This window comes from Oculina patagonica, chromosome 8 (assembly GCF_052425735.1).
Source record: "Oculina patagonica isolate OP01 chromosome 8, crgOcupat, whole genome shotgun sequence".
NCBI lineage: Eukaryota > Metazoa > Cnidaria > Anthozoa > Scleractinia > Oculinidae > Oculina > Oculina patagonica.
In genome coordinates this window covers 29,321,156-29,345,935 of record NC_135765.1, presented here as the reverse complement: position 1 = coordinate 29,345,935, position 24,780 = coordinate 29,321,156, and the positions used below count along the sequence as shown (strand labels likewise).

The following is a 24,780-nucleotide window of genomic DNA, read 5'->3' as shown; positions in this document are numbered from 1 at the left end:
TTAAATTAGATAAGTAAAGCCAGTTAAGAATCCATAACATCTTGATTCCTGATGGCTAAACATTTGACAAGACACGCATCTTAAATTGATAAAATTTTATCGTTTGTGTGAATAACAAACTTCTGTATCGATTCTCTGTAACAAGACAATGTTAGACCACTAGGTTTTGTTCTTAACTTGAGGTGAATTCTCAGTAAAATTTTGAAACACGCAAGTTCTGTTGAGTAATCATGTTTTTAAATGGGTTTCTTTTCTGTCGCCTTGCTGACGGCCTTGGGCGTGCGAGTGGGTGGTCCATTTTAAAAACGCGAGAACGTGCCCCAAACACTTCAAAATGGCGACAGGCAATGTGTTTCTCTGCCAAAACAACAACGCAATTAATGAATACAACTAAATGTGGGCATATTTTAGCTGCTAACTACCCGGATCGCAAAATTTTGTCCGGCCTTGTCGGTTATCCTATAATACGCGCGTTACTAAAATTATTCGGTTGGATCACTTGTCTACAGTTGCCTTACAATATCAGCAGTGACCGAATCCCGGTCTGTAAAGAAAACTGAGAAGAGATTGTGAAAGGAATAGTGAGCAATATGTCTATTTTCCCCTGGCCCTGTGAATTGAGATTTGAGAGACGAGGGATGGTAATTAGTCACTGGGTATGCTGTGGCTACACATGTTCACAAGATCGTTCACAGAGCATTTTTCATGACCGCCTTAAAATGTTTTCATAACCAAGCAAGCAAACTGATAAATTAACCAAAAAAAATTGTGCAACCGGCATCAAGCGCGAAAATTTTTTGTTTCAACCCCTGCATTACTGTAAAATAAAAAAAATTGTGCGGCGTTGTTTTTTCTTGCTCTGACTGATTAGAGCATCAGTTGGGTTAGATTTCGCGCCTACATTTTTCCGCGTTCCACATTTTCCCGCGCCTGGCACCAGGCACACAGCGGTCAAACGCGCGCGCGTGCACAGTTACTGTGCATTCCCGCCAAACTTCTCCATCAGTCTTATTTTCCGACTTTCGCTTGCCAAGTTACGCCGTCCCTGGAAAGTTAAGGTTTTCGCCGCTTATGGATTGGAAATTTGATATTCATCTCTCTGGTGTCCCAGCTTGACTGTTCTTTCACCGTACCATTTCTTTCATTCCTACAAATTGCACACTCACGAGACAAATTCTCATTCGAGGCGCAACCGGGGTGCGTCATTTTGCGTTTGACCGCTGTGTGGGCACCAGGTTACGCGTTCTCCCACGCTTGTCATTGGCTACACATTTTCCTGCGCTTGTCACTGGCTACCCATTTTCCCGCGCACACCTTTTCCCGCGCTTGGCACCGGTTACGCATTTTCCCTGCACCTGATGGGGCAGCAACGTAAAACATCGCACTTATTAACATTGAAAGGGCATATGCAAACTCTGTAGTCAACAATGACATGGATTGATATCTTCGGCTGTCGAAATGGCAGAGGCAGCTATTTCTTTTAACGTGTTTTTTTCATATGATATATTCATATGTTAGAATATTTTCACTTCATATGTAGGCCTATCATGTTGGTGCATCGCATGACCCTCGTTTTTTTTTCGACTGTTTCGTAAAAATTTGGGCAACGTGCAAGATTTTTTGGACAAATGGTTCACCGCCCCACCCCCCTGGCCAAAAATTGCCCGTACGCCTAAGTTATCACTCTGGCCAATCGCAAAGATTAAAGGGCACAGACAATTCATTGAACCAATCAAAACTCGAAGCAAGTACATGTAGCCAGTGGGAAGCGCGGGAAAACGTGTGTGAGGGAGTTACAATTGGTCTTGATTTTACTTCTGATTGGTTAAGAAAGTGGCGCGAGTTTTGTAAGCCAATCACTAACGGTTCTGAGTAATGCAAAACCAAAGCAAATGCGAATTACTTTCGACACTCAAGTGAAAATCGCTCCAAATAGCATCGTTTGTGTTTACTGGTCGGTGTCTGTTCTGATTTGACTAAGGCGTTTTCAACGATTCCATTCCATTCAAGAAAGATACGCAATGACTAAGAAACACCAACATCGTGCCTTGCGGTACTTTATTGTACGCGTTTAATATTAAAAAATGCTTCTTACACAAACCTGATACAACAAATAATCACGATACAAATTGTTATATAAATCCCCCAAGCACGAAATATCGGCAGATTTATAAGTTGTTAATGATCTGAAAGCGACAGACCATACCTATAAAGAGCTACTCTAAATAGAACACTTTTTTCTATGGCCTATTCATTGTTATGCTTTTCGAGAAAACAAACAGCATTGCGAATAAACTGTACTGGCTTTTCTCTGAATTAAAATGGATTTATTACAAAGTTAAGAGAGCACTAAAATTCACAATATGTGAGAAAAGAGTGCAGTAAAAAGAGAGACGTCTTTCATAGCGGTCATACGTACTGCGCACGCGCAGTTCCCGCAAAAACTGCCGCTTGTAAACGTCTCAGATTTCTGAAATCCTCCTCTTTCAACAGAGAAAATGAGCTTTTGTGCTGCAGATGTATGGAGAATTTAATATTTGGTACCCACCTAGTGTATTAACTGATAATTTAGTTTGACATTGCTCCTTTTAAAGCATTTTCTTGCTTCAAACTCTTTAAAACTTCGAGGCAACGAAAACCCTGAGTGGCGTTAGTTTTCTGCGTTTGGCCAATATGAAGAGACGTCTAAAAAAAAGCTAAAAAATTCCATACTGATGACGTAACTCGGCAAAGATCCACGTATTGCCTGTTATTGTTTGTTACTGTCGCGCGAAAATTCACAAACCAGCACTACGTCACCAGATAGAGAAATTTTACACCTAGTGAGAAACTGATTGAAGATTCACTTAAAAAAGGCTAAATTATTTGCAGTTGCACATTTATGCTGATATATAGTTTTATAATTGTATTAAATAGCATGTTTAAATTCCGCCGTGAGTGCAATACAAATATAGAATAAACGGTTTCAAAAGCTGCCGTAATCAGAGCTAGCTTGTACCTAAAAGAATAAATCTTTATATGTAATTTTAAATTGATTATCGGCCGACACCCAAATAAAGGACTTTGTGTCCAGTTCATAACTAACCGTTTGGGAGTTTAGAAATTCTCCTTTATTTTATTATTTTTTTTGATAAGCTGCAATCAACCAATAGAGCAGTTTTCAATTTAGTGTCGTAAAACCAAAACCAAAGAGATTACTCTGACCAATCACCAGTACACACACAATCCTGCGAACCAATCAAACTCAAAGAAAATACATGTAACCAGCACGAAGCGCGCGAAAACGTGCGCAAGCGAGTCACGTTTTGGTTTTAGTTCTGATTGGCTGAGAAAGTGGAGCGAGATTTTTAAACCAATCACCAAGCGTAGTAATGCAAACCAAAGAAAACGCAAATAAGTTTCGACACTCAAGTGAAAACCGCTCTAAAACGTTAAAAAAATACTAAAAGGTAGAGCACAAAATGTAGCACTAATAGCTGACAAGCACGAATACATTCCCTAGATTGTCCACAGCGATTTATCATCCTCTTTTTAAATGACACTAATTAATTAACTTATATTGTAGTTACGATGTAAATGAACTGGTAACTTAAAGGGAGTCGAAGCAACCTCAACAGCGACGGCAACGAGAACGTCTCTTAACAGAAGTTCGGATGAAAAGTAGAATGTTTCGCACGTGTAACACGGCACATTGCACATTGTACATTGCACGTGTGATACTGCACATTGCAAATTGTACATTGCATGTGCTGCATTGCACGTGTGTGTACTTTGCTGTACATTTCTCTATCCGTCTTTTAGAAAACAACAAACATAAATTACGATTTACGAAAGTGAAGCTATAGGATGATCTGACATCTAGAAACAAACTAACACGAGATGGCAAGAAAAAAGAAAAGGCAGATTTTTAATAGACGTAGTCCTTGCCGCGGTAGTTGTTGTTGCTTAAACTCCCTTGCGTGCTGACTCCGCCGAAGATTCCCGCTGATATGCACGATTGCAGGCTCACCAGCTACACGTCCAGTGGTTTCCTGGAAGGGAGAAAGAGTATTTAAAAAAACGAACATCGATTAGCACGTGTGAGGTTCAAGAAAAGGACTGATACATTTATTAAATAAAATATGTTAACAGATGACAGCCTAGTCGCCTAGCGTTCCGTAAGCAGTGACACCTATTCTCGTCCCCGGGGGGGGGGGGGGCCTCAAAGTTTTATACGGGGAGGCGCCGCCCCGCTCTTCCCCCCTTATATCCATCGTGTCCCCTTCGTGTCCTTTCTGAGGTACCCCTTTCTCCTGAGACGTGGCATGCCTAGAACAGGACGTTCTTGTCATGTATCACTGATATAATAATACAGCCATAATGCGTATGTGAAATTTTACGGCCTTAAAAAAAAATGACGGATTCATCCCATAAACCTAACTGAATCCTCCCTTTACCAAGCCTGAAAAGATACCCCTGGGCGGGCCCCGTGGCCATTTGGGAGTCCCCCGGGCTCGTCCCCAAAGCCGCTTGTCCCTCATAGCCGGCAAAGCCTGGGGCACCAGGAACAAGTGGCTCTGGGGACACATGTTTTGATTGGCTAGATTTTTAACAAAGGAACTTTAAATCTAGCTAATCAAATCAAATCCCTTATAAGAAAGAAGAAAAAATAACACTTACTTCTCCATCTCCGTGGCCTTTCCGTCCATATCTACAAATAATAAGAAAAGATAAATCACCACGAGAAATGCTACATACTTAATATGAAATTAATTTTCCTTTTGCGAATGGAAATGGGAGTTGTTCTTGTGAGCTAGAGAGCGCATTTATTTTGCACACGTGACCAAGTGTTTGGAACATGACATAAAATGATGCGAGAAAATTGATAATGATTTTTATAGGTAATTATGCTGAAGCTACAAAACGAATTTGGTTAGGAAAACATCCAATTACACTGGCTGGCTTAGATAACATTTCTTGCAGTTAAATTAGATCAAGGTCAAATTTACAGAGGTCTTCATACGGGAACATAAAAACATTTTGAAATTGCGATAGCAAAAAGGCCGCACATGCAGGTATCTTTGCTGTCTCTGTTATAAGCCAATAAGATTGGCGCTAAAAATCGATTCTGCCAGGTGTTTTTCCCCAACTAGAGAGACGAACCAGGTACGAGATTAATTGTCGATACTTAATCTCGTACCCAGATGTCTACTCACTTCCAGGGTTGAAAAGATCTGGGTACGAGGTTATGTCGATACTTAATCTCGTACCCAGACGTCTACTCACTTCCAGGGTTGAAAAGATCTGGGTACGACATTATGTCGATACTTACAGTCATCCTTTCCTGCAGCCCCAGCTCCTTCTTCGCCTCCTTTGCCTCCGCCGCCACCGCAGAAGGCCCGGTGACAACAGAAGATGAGACCGCACTTGTTGAAGAAGCAGCAGAAGAAATCGATGAGAATCAGGACAACAACGATAATGACGATTACGATTCCAGCGATGGCGCCTGCTCCAAGCTTTCCAGTACCAGCTTCCGGGTCGACTACAAACACAGAAGAACCAATCAAAATAAATTCAAAACCACAGGACTACCACTCTCTATGTGGCGCGAACGTGATCCTTTTTTTTTTAAAAAAAACCCCAAAAAAAAAAAAAAAAATAAAAAAGAAAAACAGTTTTGCCCGCCGCTCGATGCGGGCTCAACCTCCGTATGGCAGGCCGTGCTGAAAGAATAATTGGCCATTTCCGAGTTACCCTTTGCCTCTGGCTCAAAACGAGTCTCCGTGCAAAACCATTCAAGTGAAAATTAGTTTGATTTGCATAAAAATGGACCTGTAGGTGAAACTCATTTTCATATAAATGGTTGCGCACGTAGGCTCGTTTGATTCCAGTCTTAGAAAAAGTTCGTTGTCGGGTACGGAACCGATTATGCTGTGTAGCAATCTAGTTTGGCATAATCTGACAAAACGAGCATAATTTTGGGATTTTATTTAACACAGCCTATAATCGAGAATAATTTTTTTTCAGGGAAACTGTATTTACCGATGTACTTTTTGTTGTATTTTTTACCCTGCAACCACAAAAATACTAAAGATTTCCATCTTTTCCATGACTTGTGTACAAACTTCACTGTACTACTTTTATAAGCACAATATTAAAAACTTGTTATGATTTCTGCACTATTTTGTAAAGTTAAAATTACCTCTAGTAACGTCAAAAGCCTACAAAAGGATTCCTATTTCAGATAAATATAGTGCATAATAAACTAGACTACTAAATTAATGAACAATTGTTAAAGATTAATGTAATCAAATACGTTAGCTTGTGCATAGTTATTCCTTTCTGGTCCTAGTATCTCCTTTGTAGTGTTATAAGAGTTCCGTGTTGCAGCTAGTTATGAATTTAGGGTCAACTAAGTAACATTTAAGTATTAAGGGTTACATGTTTCAAGTGAGGTTAAACAACTATTTCTGTTACTTTAATTGAAACGTTTTAGTATCAACAGCAAGCCATATGTTAACGGGGTTCTGGTATATACTGACAAGAGAATAATTATTCTCTTGTATCTGATTCATTCATGTTTTGCGATTGTGCATGTGTAGTGCAATAAGTTAGAATGTCGGTGTGTGTGTTTTTTACTACAGTATTTTTAAATCCAGGATCAGAAACAAACAGTTAGCGTTAATACGTTGAGTGTGTAGGTTAGGGTGTTATACAATTTAGAAATGGTGCAAAAACAAAAAATCCCTATTAAGCCCCTAGGGATTCCAAGTCCGTTTACTGGGGGGGGGGGCACCCCACTCCAATATGTGAAGAGGGGGTCCCTTTAATGAGGAGGGGTGAGAGGGGTTGTTGATGGGCCTTTAAGGAGTGCGAGGAGTAAGTGGGAGGGGAGGCGAAGGGAGGGGCTTAATAGTTCTTTTAATTTATAGCTCACCTGCCGTATATGAAATCCGGATTTGATCCTTTTTTATCCAGAGGGAAACAATTAGTTTTGTTTCCCAAAAATCTTGACGTTTCCCGAGATGAAGTAACTAGAAACGTCTTTCCTTTAATTAAGTATTCGAACTTTTATTAAGCTTTTGGGGTTAGCCATTTTGTTGTTGTTATTATTATTTTGGGGAACGGTTAGAGTTATGTAGAGTTCTATGTTATTTTCACGATCAAAACAAATATTTTGTCCGTTCAACAGTTTGTTAGTTACTTGTTAAAAGACCACAAATCACCCGAGCGATGCTTTAGTCTTTTGATTTAAGTATCATTTTCATAAAGTCTTAGTATTGAAGAGTATTGTTAGAGTTTGATATTGTTAGGGTTATGTATATAGTAAATGTTCGTGCCAGGTTATTTGCTATGTCAACCCATTCAGGCAAATGTGTAGTGTGGTACGTGAGGTGTTATGTGTTATGTGTCATAGGTTATTTATTATGTGTGAAGTGTGAAGTTTAAAGTGTGAACTGTGACTTGACTTGACGAACTGAGAAAGAATTTAATAAACGAGAACTACAAACATCGTACCTTAGTGTATTTTATTATGCGCTTATTAAAGCTTGTTTATTGCACACACACCGATGTAACAAAGATCACATGACATACTATTAAATAAACCCTTAAGCTCTGCGATATTCGCAATTCTTGCAAGCTATAATACTGATAGAAGTTAAGGCGACAGCCTAGACTCTAAACAAGACACTATTTCCTAAGTCCTAATAATTAGTGTGTTTCTCGAGAGAACAAATGATCGACATTATGAACGACATAGCAGTTCTGTCTGAAGCAAAATTGATTGATTACGAAACGAGATAAAAAAAGCTACAGAATATTCGAAACAAAAAATGAATAAAAGCTGGGCGCAATTAATGAAATTACCAAAATCTCACTAATTTATTGAAAGCTCCTTATTTTTTATATAAAAAATCCGGAAAGAAATGCAACCCTTCCACAAAAATCCTCATGCAATTAAGTATGGGACAAATTTCCTACGATAAACCCATATTTTAGCTTCCTATATATTACTATTGGAGTAAAGTTAACGTTTTGTTACAGGGCTGTTAATCACGAACAAATTTCCATTTCAAAAAGAGAGTAATAAAACCTTTTAGGTTTCTCTGTTTAAGCAAATGATGTATGATGTTCTCTGTCTTAGAGCCTTTCGTTTGCACACGAAGATTTAGCAAAATACTGCAAAACGTGATTGGTTTACGGGCAGTCACGTGCCACGCGCCCCAACCAATCAGAAAGAAGTGCTGTCTACTCAGCCAATCAACTGCAAAACCGAAATTGTGACGTGACTGGCTTGCGCGTTTTTCCCGCGCTTTTTACGTAGTACGCAAGTTTACTTTTAGCTGTAGTTGGCGCTGGTGATTTGTTTATTATTGGAAAATGCTCTATCAGTTTAAAGGACTTGTAGCACAACAATGTCAAAGTGTGGCTTTGATTCACAGTTGAATTTACTCAACCAGAGTTTTAGACGAGATTAAATACTAAAAAAAAGAAATTTGTACACCTTGCTCTGAAAATTGGCTTCCGGAGTAAACATTTTCGCATAAACTATTGGCTCTAGAACTAAATATTATTCTTCGGATTTATTCCTAGGCAAAGATTTAATAAAAAGTGCTTAATTGATTTCCATTATTGCGATACAGGCCCTTTCAACCGAACAGTCCCTTTGTGTGATTTAAGGCTAAAAATACAGAGGGCTAAAGTATAGGTATGAAAAACTTTTTGTGAAGAGAATTAGAAAGTTTTGATTCAAAAAGCTCTAGAAAGAGTACAATATACTGAGATGAAGGAAAGTAATTTCACTGGAAGGCTGTCGTAGTCGTCATTGCAAAAACTTAAAAAAAAGAATTATACACAGAATTCTACCCAAGAAAAAATACATCCTATGCAGCCGCAGAATCGCAGTTGCTCAAGCACAAAATATATTATCAAACACTAAAATGGTTGTCAACCATGAATATGTTCCACAAAAGTGTCCACAGCGATATCGTCCTTTTTTAAAAAATGACATCAATTAACTTTTTACTGAAGTAACGAAGTTAATGAACTTGAAAGTAAAGTGTGTTGATGGTATTTGCATCTGTCTGGTCGCCTTGGAGATTCCCGCTGATATGCACAAATGCAGGCTCAATAGCTACACACTCTCGGGTAATGGTTTCCTAGGAGAGAGGAAAGATGCATTAGATTAAAAGTGACAATGACAAAATTAATAGTACTGGGTGAGTTAAGATTCAGATGATAAATTGAAAAACGTTTAAAAGAGAGGTGAAATATACTTACTTCTCCATCTCCGTGGCTTTACCATCCTTATCTAAAAAAGAAAAAGATAATTCACATTGAGAAACGTTGCTTCATGTAACGAAAACTCTGCTGTCTATGTTGGTCCTCTTCGCAGCCGTTACTTGATGCGTCACGCACCTTCATCGCTTAGTCGGGAGAAACGTTGTGTGACAAAACAAATAACATTCCCCTTTCTTAGCTTCCATTTATCCGAAATAAATTGGCTTAATAAATATTTGCCTTTGTCATATAAAAGGAATCTGGTAAACTTAAGTTGTTGGGGGACTTTTTGTGAAGAGAAATGGTGCGGTTGATTAGGGGTGGGGTGTGTGCGACGTTCATTTGAACTGAATGTCATCCATAATCGAATCGATTATTGAGTTGTTGTCACCGCCATAACGTAGTCGCCGGATCGGGGCTTTCCATTTTTTTTGGACATCTTTTACTAGTAGATACCTTTTTTTGAATTTTGTAAGACAAACTTTAGAAGAAGGAAATTGTACATGTCGAGTGAATTCTGCTATTTAAGGGACTATGTCACGGATTTTACCAGATTTTTGAACAGCCAAAATTTATATTTCTGTCGCTAGGAAACCTAAAAATAATAGTGCATTCTCATTAAAAACTGCTTTATTAGAGCACTGAAACTGTTAACGAGCATCTTTAGCTACGGATGGCTCGGATGGAAACGGATTGTAAAATGAAAAAGTAAGGCTAACGTTTTCAAGTTGTTTCCCAGCAAAAAAACGTATTTAAAGTTGTAGCTATTCTTATCTTCAAATTAAGGATATATCTTCCTTTAGCTGTTCAAATATAATGTGTTTTTTATGAGTTTTGTTGCCTACCACTAATTTCAGAACAGTTTAGACCAATAATCTTCGAAATCCCCGTGACATAGTTTTAAAGAGACAATGCCACGGGATTTCGCAGACGTTTGGTCTTTACTGTTCTGAAATTAGTGGCAGACAACTTTACCAATGAAAAACGTTATCTTTGAGCATTTAACTGAATATATAACCATTATTTGGGGAGTAGAAATCAAACTTCAGCTATAAATATCGATTTTTTTGAAGGCGGCGGAAACATCTTGAAAACGTTGGCTAACGTTTTCAAATTGCAATCCGTTTCCATCCAAGCCATCCGCAGCCAAACGCGCTTGTAAACAGTTTTAGTGTCTAAAATAGCAATTATTAATAAAAATGGACCATAATTTTTAAGTGTCCTACGACACAAATATAAATTTTGACTTTTCAAAAATCTGTTAAAATCCGTGAAATCCGTCCATTTAATCTATCAAACATCGGTATACTTACAATCGTCCTTTCCTCCCTTCACTCCTCCTCCACCGCCGCCGCAAATGGCCTGGTGACAACAGAAGATGATTCCGCACGAGTTGAAGAAGCAGCAGAACAAATCAATGGTGATAAACACGATCAGAATCACAGCGATAACAATGCCTGCAATGGCGCCTGCTCCAAGACCTCCACTAGTGCGAGCACCCACTTCGGGTCCAACTATAAGGAAAGAAAACGGACCAAAAAAACTTTCTTTTTCCGCCCGAGAAAGAAGGCAGACTCAAATGTCGCCGATGTTGAAGTGTGAAACCACAGCATCACCACCTTTTACACACGGTGTAATGTGAGACCACAGTTTACCCACCATTTACGTTATTTACTCTTACGATTAGTACACCTGTGGGGTTAGAAAATTAGTAATTTCCCTAAAATCCTGAAACTAAAAGCTGCCTTATATCAAGATTTATTTGACCGTTTCTGTGGAATGTATAAGTAAGAATTTAAAATTTAAAGAAAATCCTAGACGATAAATTACGCTATTCTTCACCTTACAAAACTACCAGACTACTTTTCTGTCCATGTTAGCTAACTACACGGATTAGCCACACAACAACAACCACGAAGGCCACAAATGAATGCATAAAATAAAATATAAATTTGCTTGTTAGAATTTTTTTTTGTCTGCTGTAAAAGGCTCGCTTGCAAATGCCGGGGGAGGGTTGGGGGGGGGGGGGGTAAAAGAAGGCTATTTTCCTAAGTAAAATTCCTGCCCAGTTCTGTTCATCAGGAAAAAGACCTCCGGGGAAAAGAGAATAGCATTGTAATATATTATTGAACTACGTCGCTTTCGCAAAATTTACTTTCCAAAATTGTTTTCTTCTGAAAATAATTCTTTTCCCATAATGCAATGCTGTCACGACCTCACACACGACCCCATTGCCTGCTAGGAAATTCAAGATGGCGACCATGAAAGTTCTCCAAAACTGAGGGTAAGGGAGTTTTAAGCTTTTGCTTTTGATGTTTACGACTTGTGTTGGCTTATAATTTGGCTAAATATCTCTGTTAGAACTCTATCGAGCTTTTCGATTAGTACAGAAAGGATATTTCGCTGTTCAGACTTCATAAATCATTAAAAAGGAAACGGCATATATTAAGCTTGACACAATTTTTATCTCATACAATTTATCAGGACGTATCTAATCGATATTTTCGATACTCGATAGAATCGAATGTTCGTCGTTCGATTCATCGAATGATCGGTGATCACCGGTCGTGTCGCTCTCTCGTGTTCACAACGTCGAAAGGCGGGATCCTCTTTCAACTTTACGCTAGCATGTCACACTCACTCGAACTATACACAGTAGTCCATTGGAGAAAGGTAACATCATCTTAAAGCGGATTCGAAGGTAAGCTTGCAGGTGTGTTATGCGTACGATAAGATCAGATCACGTTTGATTCTTTCCTCGTGTGACAAAAAATGTGAATGATTTATAATACTATCAATCGACAAAATCGAGTACTATCGAGTATATCGATAATCGATACATTTTCGATGATCGATTCCTATCGATTAGATACGTCCTGAATTTAGAAGAAAAGGTCACATACATGCAAGCTTATGCTGTTTAACCTTTCAGCGTAACTAGTACTCTAAATTGTGAACTTTCTACATCTGCTTTTTTGGCTTCAAAAATAATTTTCTTTTCGTATTTGTGGTTTAAAACATCTGTTATATTATATATGGCGACTAACTAATCTAATTTCCACGTCTAACTGATCTGTACAGTACAGTACGATTTAATACCTAGCAGTGGTATTTGTTTAAGCTTAAATGTTTGTTTTAAACATGCAGTGTATTTGTTTCATGCATGGATACCCTGCAGTAGGATGGGTTTCTGAAATAGTTGATACCTGACCTCTTAAGTTGAAACAGTTTTCTGTTTGGAGTTGCAGTTTATGGTTGTAAGTGACGGTTGAGTGAATTAATGGGGTTAAGTGTGTTACAGTGTTAAATGTGTTGCATAGTTCTTGCACAGCTTCTTCCCACGCCTTGACTGCGAAACTTCTTTGGTGAAGTGACACGAAAAATGGGTCGACTGTTGTAAAATAAAGAGGCTAGAAACCATCAAGTGTTGCCATGGTCACCATAGTCCAAATGCATGCGCAGCTGTGTTCGTCCATGTTTTGTAGTTTAGCTTTCAAAAAGCAATTCAAGTTTGCTGTGATAAATTACCCAGTCCACATTTCAAGGCACAATGTATGATCATGCCATTATGCATGTCTTGTAAACTGCAAGATACAGAGCTTTTTTGCTCATTTTCAAGCAGCAATTTGTGATTCGCCATTTTTTGGAGAATGATTAGTGTTTATTAACTGTATCATTAGCATTGCATTTATGTGCCTCATGGTATTATTCATTAGTGGCTCGTTAGTGTTTAGTGGTTAAGGATTACCAGTGCTTTAGATACAACTGGGTTAAGATCTTAATTAGTTGATTTTGTTTTTCATTGAATTTTAAGTAAGATATGACACAAAATCAGTTTGCACATAGCCAGGTATCTGTATTTCAAAAACCCTTCCTGGCTGCAATGTAGGACTAAAAACAGTAATATTTTTAATTTGCAATTTAACTGTAAGTTCTGGCTGTTTTAACTGGCACATCATTAGTTGTTTTTAAAGTTTAATGTCTTAACAAATCCTAAGCCTTTTCAGTTTTTAATAGGTAAACATTTACAAATTAAAAATTTAAAGATTATGTTTATAAGTGTTAGAAATTAGGTTTACAGAGGTAGGGGACTACTGATCTTATTAAAACATTGTTTAACACATTTTTGCCATGCACCGAAATTTTGGTTTGGTTGCAACTGTTCAACACTACAGAATTGTGCCCATTGATATAATTTATGTTAACTACACACGAAAATGCTATGTGGTGGCAGTATTGCATTCTCAGTTTGAAAAAGAGAGTTCCTGTGTCATTATAACAGTGCAATGCAACAGTAAATTTGGATAAAATAAAGGTGATTTCAGTAAATGAAAATTGGATAACTATAAAGATGATTTCTTAACTGAAAATTTTAGTAGCCAAATTTGATAGCTTAATTTCCAGCAGTTGGAATAAATTCTTAACACATTTATGTTCTTTTTTTCACTGTTCAAGTGTTTTTAATTAGCGCAGCGGTGCCAAATAAACTGGCACTAAATAAAGTTATTTTTTATGCATGTTTTTGTCTGTCTACTTTGGTCATCAAAACCTTTTTTGGGGCACCAGTTCAAAATGTGTAGCGTTATGAAACATAATAATTTTTATCACTTATGCAACAAAAAATAAAGCAGTGCTGCATTAGATTAGTTGCAATGTCATGGCATTTAATTTTATAAAATGTATGCCAAAATATAGGTTCATTTAATGTATAGGTTGTCTTCCTTACAGTATGTAAGATATTTAGGAGTACAGTGGAACCCCGATATAACGATCTTCGATATAACGATATTCCCGATATAACGATGAATATGTTATGTCCCGGCAATAGTAAAATGTATGGGACGGAACCCCGATATAACGATTCCTCGATATAACGATATAATTTTACTGCCCCCTTGGCATATCGTTATATCGGGGTTCCACTGTAATGAGAAAATTTAAAAAAATAAAAAATTTAAAACTTCAGGGTTTTTATTCTTAGAAGTATTTTAGTTTGAATTTTTGTTTTAATCCATGCCAATCTAGCTGAGTTCTTTAGACATAAAGAATGATATGAAATTTAGTATTAAGTATTTTTTAACATGCAGTCTTGGATTTTTTATTATAACCAGTAGTTTTGTAAATTGTTAATTCAAAAAATGATGTTATAAAAAATGCTCACATAAGTTTTCTGAAATTAAAACCATTGACAATACTGACATTATAAGCCAACACTTTCAAGATGTTTTGTTCAAAACTGTATTTCATTGGGCACGACTCTGTAATGTGAAACAGCAGACAAGACTCTGACCCAATTGTGCGTATATTGCAGTACAAATAACAAAATTATGTAACAAATTTATCAATCTTTCTTTTTTTGAGATCAGCAGGCCCCTAAAATGTTCATTTGGAGCAGTTTAACTTACTTGCTTCAGATGTGGTTAAGGCAGTTGGTTTCCCTGAAGCTATAAGCAGATTTAAAGAGATGGCATATTGAGACTGAAAGATAGCTAGTAATTTTAATTCTGGACTACGAATGAACAGCTGACGAAAGTCAAGGCGATAAGGTGTAAGCTCTCAAGTATGATTTTGAAAGAGTAACTTATACAAAAGAAAAGATGTAGATGACTTGAATGATTGAAGTGTTCCTGAAGGCGAATTGGATAAAAAGGAATGTGCATAGTGTTAGTGGAAGGTTGCAAGAGATATATGCAGGTGTAAACAGCCATCTGGGCAAGATCTTGTTTTCAAGAGCTTGTAAATTTTCTCTTGAAACCATTTGTCGAAAAGACAAGGCAAAGAACTTGTTTGAGCTCCAAAAGATATAGAAGCATAACGACGAATCATTTGAAGAAGTTAGCCATCTAATCAATTCTTTTTGGGTTATAGATATTGCAGAAACTAATGTTGGTTACCTATTGTGCTATATGGATTGGGTATTGTTTTTTGTCTTTTGAATCCTTTGTTTTACGTCATTCGGTAATAGCAGCAACTGCAAACTGAGAAGCTGCCAATTTTTCACAAGTATTGACTATAATTATCATAAACTTTGACAAATTATTATGATAAGACCCAAGCCTAATTTTTCGTTCAGAGGATTTTTTGGTTGACCTACTGTATTTTCAAGAGGATTTACCTCAGTGTGGTTTATGTTATCAGAAAGAATTTTGCATTTCAAACATGTTTAACTTATAGTTGGAACATGACAAAAACTGCTGCAGTTGTATGAAAGAGAAAGTATTTTATATTGACAAGATAATGTATGTCAAAGCTCTTTTCATCACAAGTCTGTTTTCTTAAACTTTTCAGCTAAACTTTCCTTCATAAGATTTTTTTTTAAAAAAACAGAGAGCTATCGAACACATTTTATTTGCACTTTTCAAGCATGTTTTTTTTCCTCAGGTGCTAGAAGGAGACACCACAAGTATGTGTATGAAGAACTGGAAAATAAAGAAGTTGCAAAAGTGTCCCCAGTATCGGTCAAGTGAGGTTATGAGTACGCTTGCGGTGTTTGCGAAATGGAAAAAAAGGATGAAAACCTTAAGAGACTTACATGCTGCAGTAGTTTGCAACTCAGAAACCTTCACCGAAGTAGAAGTTTTAGAAGGAGGTTCGCTTGGAGTAACTATAACAAAGCTTTCACAGGTTAGTGGTGATACAACATTCTTTCGATTTTTCTTAAATTTGTAACTTGCTTTTGGCCAAAATATGTTGCCTTTATTGAGATTCTTGCTTGAATGAATTATTAAAAAGTAACATTTGTGTCTTTATGTGTATTGATAAACATGGATTGAAACCGAAAGTTGAAGTCTCGAAAAAAAAAAAAAGCATTAGTATTATGCAAAAGAAACTCAAACTGCACTGTGAGCTGCAAATTGAAAACAAAGAAATGGAGCATGTTTTTTAGTCATAGTGAATTTATGAAAAATTAGAAAGAAACTGGAAAAAATTAACTGAATAGTGGCTTGTGAATTAAAAACAGATGAGAAAATAAAAGGAAAAGCAAAATAATGGGAAACAGCTTGCAAGTAAAAATGATTGTTACAAAATGAAAATCAATGACATATATGTAGTGATTGTCTAGTTAGTATTAACAAATTTAAGACGTAAATCTGCTTAAACTGAAATAATTTAAAAGAAAAAATTATGTATTTACAGCTGTAGAGGATAAGTCTGTTATTTTTATAATTTTAAATAATTATAACTGTAGTTGTTATTTTTACACATTTTAATATTTTAGCTTACAACTTTATTTTAACCAATTTACAGAATTTAAAATTTTTTGCTGTCTGTCAATTCTCGGAAGTAAGTTTTGCCAGAAAAGAACATTTTAAGCCACAAATGCCACCAGCGTCACTACACCTTCCACACAAAACAAACATGTAAGCAAAGGTTTTGCTACATGAAGCTGCTCCTTATACTCCTCCTAAACAACAACACCAAAACAAGTTTTGACTTGAACACAACAATCAAGTGAACACCAAATGTACGAAAACAACTCAGCAATGCTATGAAAAGAAACAGCTGCCATCCACCCGTCTCAGACAGATTCGGTATGGGTTTCAAATACCTGCATCCTGTTTAGAGCAAGATTTTCCACTTACATGGGATCACGTTTAGTTTGTTTTCTGTTGTGCGTGGCCTTGAGGTGGGGGTTCCGTTTCGAGAGTGGGCTAAAGGGATAACCAAGTAATTATGTTAGTATAAAAATGTAAAATAACAACACTTCTTTTCAAATGCTTGTGTTTGTTAAATTACTAAAGTGAAAGCTTCTGACAGAGTTTCCTACACAATCTCAGTATATGCAAGCTTATAAATTCTCCTTATGTGTTGTTGTACTCTCTTTTAATGTTAGTTCTTGGAATTGTAGGTGGTATGTTGTGACAATGATCTGCTAGTTGTTGGTTTTTTATTCCCTTACCTGACTGCTTGATTGGTAAAACATAAAAAGAAACTTGATGTTAATAAGGAGTTAAAGGGTTATGACTCAGCATCATATGCCAGGAAAGCTCATTCAACCACAGAAAAGAAATGTTAAATTATAATTAGAACCACGAATGCAATTTTTCCACATAATGAAAAAAAAAAGAAAATTAACACTGTCTCACACATAAAGGTCTGGACCAGAACTATCTCCAAGAGCTTCCGAGCAAGCTGTGCCACAGATACCAAATACAACAGCCACAGATAAAAAATAATAAGTTCAAATGTTAGAGAATTGGACAGACATTCTGTTTAAGGTTATTGTTACTTTTCACTTAGCTTAACAATGTGCCAGGATTTACATTTTATTCTTGTTGAAAGTATGTTAACTGTATACCGTAGTTTAATCACTATTTCAGGTTATTTTAAGTGTTTAGAAGTACTATAGTTTTAATTGTGCCAGGAGGTTTATGCAGTTTAACATAATTCAATCTGTTTAACCTGTTTATTGTATGTTGCTTTTCCTTTCATTCTTGTGTTGTGCGTGTGTGAGTGTTTAACATTTATAAGTTCTCGTACCTCAGTCATTTCGATTGATTAACAACACAAAGTAAAAGATTGTTATGGTCATATTGAAGACAATAATATTAAGACCCATTAATTTTATGTTCTACTTGAGAACAAGCAAACGCTAAACTCGCAACTTTCTGCCAAAACCACTACTTTTAGTAAATAATAAAATAATAAATTAACAAAGTGGATTTAAATGCACTTACAAAGGGAGGGACTTGTGGTGTTACCTGAATTGTAGAAGCGCAAAAACAAAAACAAAAATTTATATTTTAGAAATTTAGCAGGAAAATATTCAAATATATTTACTTTTATTTTATTGTTCTTGTATTCTTCAAGGTTAAATTCCTTAAAAAGAAGTTTAGGAGTTGTGAAACATAAAGGTTAAAAAGGGCATTACAAAGGTTAAACATAAATTTTAATCCCAAAGGGATTGTGGATTAATCGGTTATGTTTCTTGTTGTTATTAATGTTGTTTAAAGTCTTAATGCTGTTTGACAATTAAATATAGAATTGTTATTTAACTATAATTATTATGGATCTGACTGTATATTTAACTACAATTTCCCTTGTTTGTTATGTTCTTTGTTAATATATAATTTAGTTGTAATACGGTAATTTAAATAAACTTATAAGTGAATTACTATTTTTGTTACTTTACTGTACTGTATTAATTTTAAACCAAGACACATTTTTTAAGTCCATCAAGTTAAATGAATAACAAAACACTTATTACCAGCAAATAAATGAGTTAGTAAATATGACGATGGTTAGTTAGTTTGTTTTGGAAAACAGTTAGTTTAAAATAAAATAAAATAAGCAAGAAATCTCAGCATTTACAATTATTATAAAAAAAAAGTAATTAAATATACTGATTGGACAATTACCGGTAATTGCCTATTAAATACATTATATATTTTTGCTACAAGGCTGTGCTCCAGTAAAATTCTTTAAAGCCTGAAAGCTATATTTTTTTAATTAAACATGCCTTAAGTAAGTTAAGTCAAAAAAACGACCAAAGTGTGTTTTGTAAAATAAATGATTCATATTTGATTTGATGATTCTATCCCCAAACAACATTACAAGAGCACAGCCTTGTGAAAATAATGTTTTCCTTTTTTGTAGGCAAACAGAGATTTTGTTGGCTGGAACAGCTCTGTTGCCAACTGAATTGTGATTTTCGTCACCATTCAATGCTTGAGATCTCTCAAGAATTTTTGGTTTCAAAATTCAACGTCTGTTCTCGACTTTACTTTTCAAATACTATCACTGATCTCAAACATCTGTCAAAATGACTCTTTTAAGGCTGTTGTGCACACTGTTGGTTTCAGTATTGATTTTAGAAAAGTTTATGTGATGACGATTTTTCCATTTCCACAGATGTCTGGAATCAATAGTATTTGAAAAGGAGAACTTTGTGTTTTGTTAGAACACAGTTGATAGGCGATGAGCTTGGAACATTTAGGGACTGGTCATTATTTAGAGAGTGGAGTGGGTTAATGCAAGTAGGTGGAGGGTCAATGATTTTTATGCAAGGAAAAAGGGGGTGAAGGTACATAAATTTGTACATGCATATCAGGATGGTTTAAGAGAGGGAGTGGGTAAGGGGGGAGGGGGTCAGGCAGAAATGTGCTTCAAAAAGGGGAGGGTTAGGAGAATTTGAACATAGCCTCCTCCCATTTGCAGTAGTCCCACCAGACTATGACCAGTCCCTGATTTCATTTCACTCAAAAACAAATTAATGTATCATTTTTTTTCCTCAGTTGTACAACAAGATAGATTATTACAATTATAATAATTATAATAATTATTATAGTACTTACCAGCATCAGCGATCGTCTTGAAATCCCTAATGTCAGGCTCACTATCCCCTTGTCTGTTTACACTAAATAGTCTGATCTCGTACTCTGTGTTAGCTTCAAGACCAGTAATCTTGAATCGAGTCTCGCCGATGTTACTTTCTGTGCCTACTTCAGTGTCTGCTGTTATCGGTTTCTTTCTCCACTCCAGTCTGTACTTGGTGTTGTTATCTCCACCATTGTATTGTGGTGCATTCCAGGTGACAATGAAGTTGTCTCTGTCAACGTCATATTCTGTGTTGGTGATCAGTGGTTTTCCTGGCACACCTGTCGAAAAGAGTTTTTTAATACTAAGTTATTTAAAGTGCATATGAAGCGAAATTTTTTTTGCACAATTTTATCCTTCAATATGTTAATAAAAACAACTGCAAAGTTTCAACTCTTAAAAAATAAAATTTGGTCCTGATTTCGGCGCTGCAAAAAGCCTTATTTCTGTTTAAAAATGTCCAGAAGACTGGGGCGAGTTTATGCGCTTGTGACGTATTGTTGTGGACAGCTTGATCACACTTTAGTCGCTAATAACAAGGTAACTAAGGGAATTTGTACAACTTAGACTATTTGGGGCACCAGCCACGCAATATCTTTCTCCTCTTTGCAGTTTATTTTAGTTTCCCTCTTTCCGCCATGTTGATTCCAAGAATCTTGTCCACAACAATACGTCATCAGCCCATTTTGACCGCGCGATTTGAAGGACAATTTTGAGGGCAAAATAGCGCAACTTTCAGGCCTTATAAAATTGCGAGTTTTTTCTTGATAAGGTTCAAACTTTGGGATAGTGTCTTAAACATACAGAACTTTCGAAATAAACAAAAGTTGATTTCGCTTCATATGCACTTTAACAAATCAACTGCATTTTTCAAACAGCTGGTGGTTGATTCATCTTGTACAACAACACAAAAATTTACTGGTGAATTTGATGGAAAATTGTTACAAAACTGACGACATGTATGACAGCTCATAAGTTCACATTTGTTCCACTGGACTGTGTGGGAAATATCATCCTAAATGTTCCAACTCCCTAGATTCTGTTTCTTTTTCATGGTCTATACACCCATTAACCTTACTTTCAACTTGACCTAAACACTGTCATATTCCTTTGGCAAGTCTAGACTAAACCAATCTCGTTCCCAGAGCCTGCTGCAGGCTGCATTCCCCTTGACCAGGGGTCAAGAAACTCAATGACTCTGGGCTAATAAAAAAACTGCAACCAGGAAATCCTGTTTCCGGTTTGGTTCAACAGCTAATCAGATTCGGTCCAATTTTTAGCGGGCTTTCAGATTTGTCTAGAGGTCCAGATCCCTGGCCCAGACCAGAAAGATGGTGGCCTATGGGGACAAGATTAAGGCTGATTGGGGCATGAACAAATGGTCTCTTTAAGGGGTCAAAAAAGCCTGAGCTTATTGCCCAGGCATTTTATTCAACTTTTGCTATGAGCATCTCTGTTCCATTCATATGTGACACTCCCATCCGACACCAGGTCTTGCCCAAGCTGGGGATGACAGAAGTGAGCAAGGCAAACACTTTACTTAGACCACTAGGTAGTCAGGTCCCACTGTACTTCTAGATCCCTTATGGCTAAAAGTGCAAAACAATTCTACTCACAGAACTCATCAGTTGTAACCATCACAGTCTCTTCCTGCCCAAATCCGGCTTCACTGCGTGCTTTGATTCGTACTTCATATTCTGTCTTTGGCATGAATTCGTAACCAATGGTGTGTTCAACTGCATCTTCAACAGTGTTTTTTGAGTGGAGCTGGTTGTTGTTTAAAAATACTGTTATGGTGTACTCAACGATCTCCATGCCGCCATTATCCAATGGAGGCTGCCAGTTAAGAGTGATTTCTTTACAAGTCTTGTTTGCAAACACATTACGGGGTGGTCCTGGGGCCACTAGAAAAAAAAGTCATTACTTAAAATCAATACACTGCACATTTGGAATGAAGTCTGTCTTTAAGCCTGGGTGCCTTGCCAGGCTGGCACATTTAACACTTGTTTCCATGGCCATCTGAAGAAACTAACACCTAAAAGTACTGTTACTCCCCCCCCCCCCCCCACCCAACCCTGGCCCCGGATGGGATGCTAACCCATCACAGGACGAAGAAGGTTGTGAAAATTTCGTCAATGAACTAAAAAGCTATTTACAAATCTACATGTATGAATATAGTAATATACAGCATTGTCGGTATAACTTAGCTTAAAATAAATCAACTTTGCTTCATGAGGGTTGCACATAACAGTCTTTCGACTGACAAACCTGTGGCCCTCGGATTCCCGATCAAATTGGAATATAGAAGTGTTGGTTTTTGTGGAGGGAGGAAAACCGGAGAACCCGGAGAAAAACCCTCGGAGCAAGGACAAGAACCAACAACAAACTCAACCCACATATGACGCCGGGTCCCAGAATCGAACTCGGGCCACATTTGTGGGAAGCGAGCGCTAGGGCAATGTTACCTCTGGGGGTCCCCCAAATGAACAAACCAGGGATGCTGGTCATCTCGCTTATTGGTGTAACAGATTTTGGTCTCGCTTAGGGTGTCGGAATGCCAATATTTTTAGCTGTTAAGGTCTCTTTTAGTTTTTAGAAAAATAGGAGGATATGCCGTCATATTGTGTGTAGAGAGGCATTCCAAGGGTTTTGGTCACAGGCGACATTGCTCCAAAATAGCTAGAAATGTACATGTAGCAACAATCTTGTTCCAGAGCACAGACAGCCAACAAAAACTAGCACTGAAAGGGTGTATAACTATTTATTATATAAACATCAGTGAAATACCAGGAAATCTTTCGCGCGAAAAAAATCATATCTTCACACGTGATGTGAAAATAACATGTTATTTTCACATGTGAAGATATCGATTTCTAAACATTTTCTGACAAGTTTGCCCTGTTTTAATGCTGAATGAGCCAAAGTAAATCAATATTAAGTCGAAAGATCTTTGGATCTTCGGCAATCTTCGGATATCTTCGGAAAATGGTCGGCAATCTCCGGAAAACCGTCAAAAACATCGTAATTAGTAGGTTTATATAATAAACAGAATATTACATGGTTGCTTGGAGATATGAAATTTATCTTTTCGTGTTCAAATCGATATCCCACTCATTGGCTGCCCTCATTCGTGAGATATTGATTTGAACACTCGAAGATAACTTTCATATCTCCGCGCAACCATGTAATATGGTTTAATTGAAACTTTCTAAAGGGCATCCCTGTCCCTTTTATATGATCCTCCTTCCCCTTCTGGTAAGTGTGTACAATGACCTCAATTTTAACAAGACTTTTTTTCTTAACAATAGATTACCTGCTTTTTTAAACTCCACCAAATACTGCGCACTGCCATCAGGGCTATTTGCAGAACAGTTATACATTCCAAAGTCCCTTTTAGTTGTAGTATCAAATGTTTTAGATGCTGAACCGTTTCCTCTTGCGATCTCTGTGCCATTCTTGTCAGCCATTACCACTGTGGGTACTGGGTATCCATAAAACGAGCAGATGACCTTAACCGGGTTCCTGTTTCCCACATAAGAGTACACTGGCGTGGGGGATGCATCCCTGTTAATTTTGGGTGCAGCTAAAAGTGGCAAAAGTAGGTGTAAGTTCTCCTTTAACCTTTATAACATTTTATATTAAAAAGATATGACATATATATGTACATGTACTAAGAAAAATTATTTTAGCTAATAAACAGACTAGCCTGCAAAGACTAGAACTAGGCATAGTGTACCTGCAGGCCACTCCCATTGTAAATACCTAAAGTAAGAAATAAACGGCACGCAATGCATGCAGATGCGATGAAGTTCAACAAGTGCCTCTTTAATATATTTTTTTATAAAAAAGTTAACGTAAAGAAAAGTAGCTGACAACTTGTGACTCAGCATGCCATTGGACTGACTTGCAAGAAACAATTTTATCTTGTAGGAATCTTACATTTATGATTAGAAATCCTGTTGTCGATGCTACTGTTTAACAAGATTTGCATTACATTTAAGAGTCACTTTGAGAGTGCCCAGCAACACAATGCATTGACCCTAGCCAGGCCTAAACCCCCAGGGGGGTACTTGCAGTATACATGACGGGGAGGTCCGACGTATTTTTTTCGGTTGAAAATTTACACCCTCGGTATTATTTTGGGTCAAGAAATGAGTCATATATTTTTTTAGGTCTTAAAGTTTGTTTTATTGAATAAATCAGTATAGAGGTGCTAGGTCTTGTACTTTTGGGGGTAGAAAATTTTGATGTCAGGTATTTTTTTGGGTGTAAAATTTCAGGCTCATGTATTTTTTTGGGTTCGCAATATGAAGCTCTGTCGGACCCCCCCCCCTGTCATGTATACTGCAAGTACCCCCCCCCCCCCTGGGCTTGAACCTTGAGATGACCCGGATTCTCGTGTGTAAACCATTTGGCCATGGTGCCTCCACCCTGACTCAAAACAAAGAACAGTGAATGCGAAAAAGAAACTTACATCTCACATAGAGGTTCATTGATTCCTTCGCCACAATGACCTGACCATCACCGTCAAGGGCACCATTTTTGGCATGACAAGTATATTCTCCAGTGTTCACCAAGTTCACATTTGGAAATGATATTTTTGCAACTTTCTTGTCTCCTCGCATGAAAGTCTATGAAGGAACAAACAAAATATTTTTAGGATAGCCTGAAAACAGAGTGACTTGTTTCTTTTGAAGACCTTTGGAAGGGGCTTATCTTTAACCATTATCTAGTAAGTTGCATAAAAAAGAAGTAACACATTTTGAAAAAATTACATGTAGCAGAAAGTGTACATTTTTTTTATGTGAATGACGTTAAAAACATAACACTAACTAGAATTTTTTCTTGTTCAGATATTGTCATTATTAACTATCCGGAAAAGAGGCAGGGAGGGGGATTTTAAAGAGTTAACTTCCAGTGGTGTGCTTATTATAGAGGGGGACTTTTATGTTATGGTTCCAGAAAGTGTCTGTACTCCCCCCCCCCCCACAGAAGGGATTGAAAATCTCTAGGGGGTGGGATGGGTCACCAAGGCCAAAAACTTTAAGGAAATGAATGAAACTTCATTGGAATTTGGAGGTATTAGGAAAAATCCTGTCCATGGGGGAGGTATGGTTAAATGTATGGAAGTACACAATAAAAAACTATTTACTGGTAATATTGTTCTCAACCAAACCATTCAGGTAAAATGAAACTACTCTG

General features: G+C 37.1%; 1 protein-coding gene across 6 annotated transcripts in view; it reads right to left on the bottom strand.

Moving 5' to 3' along the window:
• Positions 1–2,041: 2,041 nt before the first annotated feature.
• The window catches only part of LOC144664037 (neural cell adhesion molecule 2-like), an 89,160-nt gene continuing 66,421 nt past the window's right edge, over positions 2,042–24,780 (bottom strand). For 2 of the 6 annotated variants that reach the window (XM_078525155.1, XM_078525154.1), the window contains 9 exons: positions 24,053–24,209; positions 22,892–23,161; positions 21,195–21,482; positions 19,557–19,859; positions 15,794–15,865; positions 14,667–14,705; positions 10,575–10,775; positions 9,262–9,292; positions 8,590–9,140 (listed from right to left, as the gene is read on the bottom strand). In XM_078525155.1, coding sequence (XP_078381281.1) covers positions 9,116–9,140; positions 9,262–9,292; positions 10,575–10,775; positions 14,667–14,705; positions 15,794–15,865; positions 19,557–19,859; positions 21,195–21,482; positions 22,892–23,161; positions 24,053–24,209 — 1,386 coding nt within the window. In that variant the 3' untranslated portion in view covers positions 8,590–9,115. Of the gene's footprint in view, positions 4,032–4,659; positions 4,691–5,311; positions 5,522–8,589; positions 9,141–9,261; positions 9,293–10,574; positions 10,776–14,666; positions 14,706–15,793; positions 15,866–17,939; positions 17,964–19,556; positions 19,860–21,194; positions 21,483–22,891; positions 23,162–24,052; positions 24,210–24,780 lie in introns of those variants that run through there. The other 4 variants (XM_078525156.1, XM_078525157.1, XM_078525158.1 and 1 more) reach the window with 4 other exon arrangements.